We start from the raw sequence: 9,351 nt of genomic DNA, 5'->3' as shown, positions 1-9,351 counted from the left end.
AACCTGAAGGAGGCTCTAAACAGATGTAAAGTTTGAGGCCCCTATCTCTCATAGTTTCCGATATAATCGACTTTAAAGATTTTCAGACACTTTTATGCATTTCTCGTCCAATTTTCCTTATTTCCGAGTTAAATTCTGCACATCTCAAACCTGAAGGAGGCTCTAAACAGATGTAAAGTTTGAGGCCCCTATCTCTCATAGTTTCCGATATAATCGACTTTAAAGATTTTCAGACACTTTTATGCCTTTCTCGTGCAATTTTCCTTGTTTCCGAGTTAAATTCTGCACATCTCAAGCCTGAAGCAGGCTCTAAACAGATGTAAAGTTTGAGGCCTCTATCTCTCATAGTTTCCGAGATAATCGACTTTAAAAATTTTCAAACACTTTCGTGCATTTCTCGTCCAATTTTCCTTGTTTCCGAGTTAAATTCTGCACATCTCAAGCCTGAAGGAGGCTCTAAACAGATGCAAAGTTTGAGGCCCCTATCTCTCATAGTTTCCGAGATAATCGACTTTAAAAATTTTCAAACACTTTTGTGCATTTCTCGTCCAATTTTCCTTATTTCCGAGTTAAATTCTGCACATCTCAAACCTGAAGGAGGCTCTAAACAGATGTAAAGTTTGAGGCCCCTATCTCTCATAGTTTCCGATATAATCGACTTTAAAGATTTTCAGACACTTTTATGCATTTCTCGTCCAATTTTCCTTGTTTCCGAGTTAAATTCTGCACATCTCAAACCTGAAGGAGGCTCTAAACAGGTGCAAACTTTGAGGCCCTTATCTCTCATAGTTTCCGAGATAATCGACTTTAAAGATTTTCAAACACTTTCGTGCATTTCTCGTCCAATTTTCCTTGTTTCCGAGTTAAATTCTGCACATCTCAAGCCTGAAGGAGGCTCTAAACAGATGTAAAGTTTGAGGCCTCTATCTCTCATAGTTTCCGAGATAATCGACTTTAAAGATTTTCAAACACTTTTATGCCTTTCTCGTGCAATTTTCCTTGTTTCCGAGTTAAATTCTGCACATCTCAAGCCTGAAGCAGGCTCTAAACAGATGTAAAGTTTGAGGCCTCTATCTCTCATAGTTTCCGAGATAATCGACTTTAAAGATTTTCAAACACTTTTATGCCTTTCTCGTGCAATTTTCCTTGTTTCCGAGTTAAATTCTGCACATCTCAAGCCTGAAGCAGGCTCTAAACAGATGTAAAGTTTGAGGCCTCTATCTCTCATAGTTTCCGAGATAATCGACTTTAAAAATTTTCAAACACTTTCGTGCATTTCTCGTCCAATTTTCCTTGTTTCCGAGTTAAATTCTGCACATCTCAAGCCTGAAGGAGGCTCTAAACAGATGCAAAGTTTGAGGCCCCTATCTCTCATAGTTTCCGAGATAATCGACTTTAAAGATTTTCAAACACTTTCGTGCATTTCTCGTCCAATTTTCCTTATTTCCGAGTTAAATTCTGCACATCTCAAGCCTGAAGGAGGCTCTAAACAGATGTAAAGTTTGAGGCCTCTATTTCTCATAGTTTCCGAGATAATCGACTTTAAAAATTTTCAAACACTTTTGTGCATTTCTCGTCCAATTTTCCTTATTTCCGAGTTAAATTCTGCACATCTCAAACCTGAAGGAGGCTCTAAACAGATGTAAAGTTTGAGGCCCCTATCTCTCATAGTTTCCGATATAATCGACTTTAAAGATTTTCAAACACTTTTATGCATTTCTCGTCCAATTTTCCTTGTTTCCGAGTTAAATTCTGCACATCTCAAACCTGAAGGAGGCTCTAAACAGATGCAAACTTTGAGGCCCTTATCTCTCATAGTTTCCGAGATAATCGACTTTAAAGATTTTCAAACACTGTTCGCGCTCAAAATTCAGACACAGCACTGTAAAGTGCATCGCGAACAGAGGCTAGAGCGAAGCTCTAACTAGAGTCGAGAGAGAGTGAGATGTAGATAAAAATTTTTTCTATTGTCCAGAAAGAAATTAAAACGGGTGATATTCCCAGTTTTTTTCCACTTTGTATCTTGGATTGACCAGAGGAGCAAGGTTCATACTGGTGATATAAAAGTTATTAAAAATCAGTTTTAAGTTAGAAATTATTTGTTAAAACTAAATTTGGTGAAGGGAAAATATAGTGGGTGAAATTTGTGAAAGTGTTTTAATTATCTTCCTGCAAAAAAAAAAGGAGAGTGGACAAGACAGACCTACCACGAGGCACCACGAGGAAAATTTTTGTTCCTCCAATCCGAATGTATTAAAAGTGGATTATTTGCAGGTATTCAACTCATTCACTCATTCATCACGCACGAAGGCATTCATATTCATTCACACAATTTCTACAATTTATTTTAAGGTATTCAACTCATTCACTCATTCATCACGCACGAAGCCATTCATATTCATTCACACAATTTCTACAATTTATTTTAAAGGTTTGTCATACCATTTTTGTTCCTCCAATCCGAATGTATTAAAAGTGGATTATTTGCAGGTATTCAACTCATTCACTCATTCATCACGCACGAAGGCATTCATATTCATTCACACAATTTCTACAATTTATTTTAAGGTATTCAACTCATTCACTCATTCATCACGCACGAAGCCATTCATATTCATTCACACAATTTCTACAATTTATTTTAAAGGTTTGTCATACCATTTTTGGACCTTCGAGGAAAAAAAAACAACGACATTCTACAGTCAAATAGCTCTGCCACATCCCTCATTACGGGTGCCTGCCTTTGCTGGACTTCCTGAGTGCATTGCTCCTGCCGATTAATTGGGATATCTCTAGACGATGGCGCACAAGATTGCACGAAGAGCTTCTTACAAGGGTCAACTAACTATTGTTAAGAAGAATATCAAGAAGTACATTCAAGATCCTGAGCAGCTAAAAGATGAAGAAGCAAGAGTTGATCTCATCTCTCAGCGCGATTCCGTGGAAAGAATAGAAGCCAAATATTCAGAAATACAGGCGGAAATCATAGCAGAAGCTGACGATGAAGATCAGGAGCGAGAGGAACAGGATCTTCAAGACTTCTTGGCTCAGTGTGCAACGGTACACTTCGACATTTCGCGCCTTATTGCTCAAATACCTCAATCATCCCAAAGTGCAAATCAATATTCGGACAATGTGAAATCATCTGATTCCGGTGGATCTGGTAACACAATGGAGAAAATGATGATGCTTCTCCAGAGTCAAATGAGTGAGCAAAGAAGTCAAATGGACACTCTCCTCAGATGCCATAGAGAAGACATGAGAAGTATGCTGGATATCACGGCTCAGGCTCATTCAACGGCTATTAACACTTCAGTTAATCAGTCAGGGTTTAAGTCAAGGGCGAAATTGGAGCCAATACAAGTGCCAGATTTCAGTGGAAAATATACTGAATGGAAGCCTTTCCAAAACCTCTTCATCTCCATGGTCCACAACGATGAACAATTGTCAGGTTCGCAGAAGATGCACTATTTGAGGAAAGCTCTTAAAGGAGAAGCAGCTGTTGAAATCAGCAATCTCAGTATCTCTGATGAAAATTATGAGATCGCGTGGAATAGAATTAAAAAGCGCTATGATGATAACTACAGGATCATCAACTCACACATAGAAATGTTTCTCAAACAGCCTTCAGTGTCTCAACCCACCGGAAGTAATCTGAGGAAAATCAACTCTACATCCTCTTCAATTCTTCAAGCATTAGGAGCCCTGGACTGCACACAAAGGGATCCATGGCTCATTCACATTGTCTTGGGAAAGCTGGATGCGGAAACTCAGTTGCTGTGGTCCAGGGAAATCGACGAAGGTGTTCCTACCTGGGATCAGTTTGAGACTTTTCTCAATAAAAGATGTAAGTCACTAGAAATTTGCTCCCCTGTATCAAATACAAAGCCAAATCACAATCAATCAAATCAAAAGGTCAATTCCAAGTCTCAAAAGGGCCAGGGCTCTTCTTGTGTAGCTTCTGGATCTCAATCTATTTGCCCAAATTGCAAAAAGAACAATCATAAATTGTTTAAATGTAGAGATTTTTTATTACTAAATCCAAGTAAAAGATTAGAAATTGTTAAAAGCCTCAAAATTTGCCAAAATTGTCTCTGTGCATCTCACTCTCTCAATGATTGCCCATACTCTCTTTGTAAACAATGCAACGAAAAACACAATACATTGTTGCATGACTCGGTCGTTCTATTGGTTCGTGACCCAATTCCATCCACATCAAAATCATCCAACAATGAAACTCCTCCTGATAAACCAACACCAGCGTCGGCTCTCAGCTGTATTGAGGATACACAAAATTGTTCTGCACGTATCCTTTTGGCTACTGCTAGGGTCAAAGTCCTTGATGGAGGAAATGGTGAGCATTTTTGTCGCATTTTACTCGATGCAGGTTCCCAAGTCAATTTAATGACTACTCACTTGTGTCAAACCTTGCGTCTTAAGTCTGCACCAATAGATTTTCATCTTGAGGGAATCGGCTCTATCAATCATGTGGTCAAACGTAAAACAAATGTCAGACTTCTGATAGGTGAGAAGGGGGGAGAAAGTGTGGTCAATGTGGAGTGTTTGGTAGTAAAGCGAATCACTGGAGATCATCCAAATTTTAAAATCAATAAAGAGATAGTATCGATTCCTAATTCCATTAAGTTGGCAGATCCTGATTGGAACAAATGTCAGCCCATTGATATTTTAATTGGAGGTCAATATTTCTGGAACTTTGTCAAGGATAACACTAAGACTCTTGGACCCAATGCTCCTATACTGAAAGATAGTGTCTTCGGTTGGTTACTGGTAGGACCTCTATCTCAAGAGCCCTCAACAAGTTCAGGTTTTCATGCACAGTGCAACCTGTCCACTTTAGCTAGCCTTGATGCTTCTCTTCGTATGTTTTGGGAAATAGAAGAAATTCCTCAAGCCAAGAATAGTGTCGATGAACATAACGAAGTTGAACAGCTATATCGATCCTCTACTTCTCGGAATGAAAATGGCCGCTATGTAGTCAGATTGCCTTTGAACGACAGAATCGGAGAGTTGGGAAATAACAGGGCATCAGCAACATATCAATTCTTAAGCTTGGAAAGAAGATTGGGAAAGAAGGAAGACCTCAAGATTGCATACTCTCAGGCCATTAAGGAGTACCTCGACTTGAAAATCATCGAGGAGGTACCTTCAACTGAACTAGATTCGCCATCGTACTATCTCCCTCATCACGGAGTTGTTCGAGAACAAGCGATTAGCACAAAGTTGCGAATAGTATTCAACGCGAGTGCTCGCTCTCAGTCAGGCGTTAGTCTCAATCAGTGTCTCATGGTAGGCCCAGTTGTTCAGCCATCTTTGGTAGAAGTCCTTTGGCGATTTCGCTTACACAAATATGCCTTGACATGTGATATCGTCAAGATGTACCTGCAGGTACATCTGGTTCCTGAGCACAGGAATTATCAGCGATTCATATGGAGGGAACATCCTTCAGATGATATTAAACATTATCGATTCCGTACTGTGTGTTTTGGTATCGCGTCTTCACCATATTTAGCGACCAGAACCCTCAATCAATTGGCGGATGATGAAGGTCAATCTTTCCCTATGGCTGCCAAGGCAGTTAAAGAGTCATTTTATGTCGACGATTGTTTGGCATCAGTTCCAGAACAGGCACAAGTTTTAGAGTTGAAACATCAACTCATTCATCTCATGGAACGCGGACAATTCCAACTGGCTAAGTTCCAGACAAACTGCTCAGTTGAAGTCGACAACAACCAAGAAAGTCACTCAGACGTCATCATTTCTGACAATTTGGTGAAAACCTTGGGATTAATGTGGAACAGCAAAGTTGACACCTTTCAGTTCAAACTGTCCAATGATCTCCCTAAGATAAATGTCACCAAAAGGCAGATTCTTTCAGTCATCGCTAGGATCTATGATCCCCTTGGGTTGCTTGGTCCAATAGTCACCAATGCGAAACTCATTCTTCAGGCAGCATGGCAGTGCAAAACTGATTGGGATATGATAGTTCCCGGTGAACTGCAGCACAGATGGGCATCGTTTATCAATGACCTCCCATCAATTGAACTTTTACGAATACCTAGATGGGTAGTGAATGTGGAGTCCCCAGCGCAGGTGGAACTACACGTTTTCTCAGATGCAAGTTCACTTGCATATGGAGCCGCCATTTTTTTGGTCTGTGAAGATGTCAATGGACACAGGTCATCCGGACTTCTCACTGCCAAGTCAAAAATAACCCCTTTAAAGTCAACGGAAGCTCAAGGAAATGAACTCACCATTCCTAAGGCAGAATTGCTTGGGGCTCAAATGGCGGCAGAGTTGATGTTCATGGTCTCAAAAGCATTGGGCATTGAACGGAAATTTTATTGGACAGATGCAGCTGTTGTTCTGCACCAAATTTATTCTCCATCAGAGAAGCGAGAAACATTTGTTCGAAATAAGGTTCGCATTATTCGAAAATTGTCACAGGCTGAGGAGTGGGGCCATGTTCCGACGAAACAAAACCCAGCAGATGCTCTTTCTAGAGGTTCTACTGTTCAGGAGTTGATGGTCAACAATCTATGGTGGTTAGGACCAGATTGGTTGACAAAAGGAACAGATTCTTGGCCAGTTGCCTTTTCCCCTCATACCTTTTCCATTACAAGAGACACTTCTTTAGCATCAGTTAACGTGGTGTCAAAGGAAGAAAAGAGTGATCATCCTCAGAATTCTGTATATGCGTTTCTCATTTCCCGTATCAGTCTCTTCAGAAAAATGCAAAGAGTCTTAGCATGGTGTTTGCGAGCGATTACTATCTTCAAAACTCGTAAGGGTAGAACAACTCGCAGCATGGCTCATGGAAATACCCTTTCTGGCCCCCTCACAGCAGAGGAACTTCTTCGTGCAGAGACACTTATTATAAAATGGGAACAACACGATCATTTACTCCCAATCATCACAGCAGTGAAAAAGGGTAATTTGAACCAACAGTCAAAATTTAAATTTGTACGTCGCTTAAGGCCTTTCTTGGATGATGATGGATTACTGAGAGTTGGTGGGCGTTTGCACAATTCTGCAGAACCATTCGATACACAACACCCAAAAATTCTTCCTAAAGGGAAATTGGCAAACTTGCTAGCTCTACAATTCCATCTCAATCTTCTTCATGGTGGACCAACTATTTTGTTGTCATCCTTACGACAACGTTACTGGCCACTTGGAGGCCGCAGCTTAGCACGTCAAACTGTACACAATTGTGTTCCCTGCTTTAAAGCAAAACCCCAATTCCAGACACAAATTATGGCTGACTTACCAGAGCACAGAGTTACTAATCTGCGCCCTTTCTTTGCTACTGGAATGGACTTTGCTGGGCCCCTATTACTAAGGTCAGGATCCAGGAAAGCTCCTCCATCCAAGGCATATATAATTGTGATGGTGTGTATGTCCACAAAGGCTACACATTTGGACTTGGTTAGCTCACTGGCTACAGACGCTTTTATTGCAAGCCTACGTCGATTCACCGCCAGACGTGGAATACCGAGTTTTATCTACAGTGATAATGGTACAACGTTTGTTGGAGCTGACAGCGAACTCAAGAAAATGCTGCAATCCATGTCGTTCAATGAGGAAATTGGAAACTTTATGGCTTCCTTGGAGATCAAATGGAGGTTCCAACCTCCCAGAGCACCCCATCATGGCGGTCTCTGGGAGGCTACTGTCAAGTCCTGCAAGTATCATTTAAAACGTGTTCTTGGGCTGACTCCACTAACATTTGAAGAGATGAGTACCATTTTATGTCAAATTGAAGCTGTTTTAAACAGCAGACCACTTTTTCAACTTCCCTCTGTCTCAGACGTCAAGGATCCATCTTGCTTGACACCAGGACATTTTCTGGTTGGATCGGCATTGACACAGTTGCCGGACCCGAACCTTGGACATCTATTAATAAACCGATTGGATAGATGGCAATTGTGTCAGAGACTGCAGCAGAATTTCACCGATCAGTGGAAACGGGACTACCTTCATACATTGCAGACCAGGGTTAAGTGGAGCAAAGAGTTTCCCAACATTAAAGTGGGAGATGTAGTTTTGCATTTGGATGAGCAAACACCCTCTACTTCATGGCCACTTGGCTTGATTTCATCTGTATTTCCAGGAAAGGATGGAAAAATTCGAGTTGTTGATGTAAAGACAGCTAAGGGCAAATTTAGAAGACCCATTACAAAGATAGTCAAACTTCCAACCAATGATGAATTAGAGAAGAATTGGCCTCTTTCTGGGGAGGATGTTCGCGCTCAAAATTCAGACACAGCACTGTAAAGTGCATCGCGAACAGAGGCTAGAGCGAAGCTCTAACTAGAGTCGAGAGAGAGTGAGATGTAGATAAAAATTTTTTCTATTGTCCAGAAAGAAATTAAAACGGGTGATATTCCCAGTTTTTTTCCACTTTGTATCTTGGATTGACCAGAGGAGCAAGGTTCATACTGGTGATATAAAAGTTATTAAAAATCAGTTTTAAGTTAGAAATTATTTGTTAAAACTAAATTTGGTGAAGGGAAAATATAGTGGGTGAAATTTGTGAAAGTGTTTTAATTATCTTCCTGCAAAAAAAAAAGGAGAGTGGACAAGACAGACCTACCACGAGGCACCACGAGGAAAATTTTTGTTCCTCCAATCCGAATGTATTAAAAGTGGATTATTTGCAGGTATTCAACTCATTCACTCATTCATCACGCACGAAGGCATTCATATTCATTCACACAATTTCTACAATTTATTTTAAGGTATTCAACTCATTCACTCATTCATCACGCACGAAGCCATTCATATTCATTCACACAATTTCTACAATTTATTTTAAAGGTTTGTCATACCAAACACTTTTATGCCTTTCTCGTGCAATTTTCCTTGTTTCCGAGTTAAATTCTGCACATCTCAAGCCTGAAGCAGGCTCTAAACAGATGTAAAGTTTGAGGCCTCTATCTCTCATAGTTTCCGAGATAATCGACTTTAAAAATTTTCAAACACTTTTGTGCATTTCTCGTCCAATTTTCCTTATTTCCGAGTTAAATTCTGCACATCTCAAGCCTGAAGCAGGCTCTAAACAGATGTAAAGTTTGAGGCCTCTATCTCTTATAGTTTCCGAGATAATCGACTTTAAAGATTTTCAAACACTTTTATGCCTTTCTCGTGCAATTTTCCTTGTTTCCGAGTTAAATTCTGCACATCTCAAGCCTGAAGCAGGCTCTAAACAGATGTAAAGTTTGAGGCCTCTATCTCTCATAGTTTCCGAGATAATCGACTTTAAAGATTTTCAAACACTTTCGTGCATTTCTCGTCCAATTTTCCTTGTTTCCGAGTTAAACTCTGCACATC

The 9,351-nt window shown here is 40.2% G+C and overlaps 1 protein-coding gene across 1 annotated transcript; it reads left to right on the top strand.

Moving 5' to 3' along the window:
• Positions 1-2,799: 2,799 nt before the first annotated feature.
• Positions 2,800-8,295, top strand: LOC129809289 (uncharacterized). The gene is made up of 2 exons (XM_055859123.1): positions 2,800-3,847; positions 4,262-8,295. Exons 1-2 carry the CDS (start codon positions 2,800-2,802, stop codon positions 8,293-8,295), a joined length of 5,082 nt encoding a protein of 1,693 aa, XP_055715098.1.
• The last annotated feature ends 1,056 nt before the right edge of the window (positions 8,296-9,351 follow it).

The sequence above is a fragment of the Phlebotomus papatasi genome, unplaced genomic scaffold (assembly GCF_024763615.1).
Source record: "Phlebotomus papatasi isolate M1 unplaced genomic scaffold, Ppap_2.1 HiC_scaffold_57, whole genome shotgun sequence".
In the NCBI taxonomy this organism is placed as follows: Eukaryota; Metazoa; Arthropoda; class Insecta; order Diptera; family Psychodidae; genus Phlebotomus; species Phlebotomus papatasi.
Note: the sequence above shows the minus strand (reverse complement) of the source record. Positions and strands in the feature narration are given on the sequence as shown.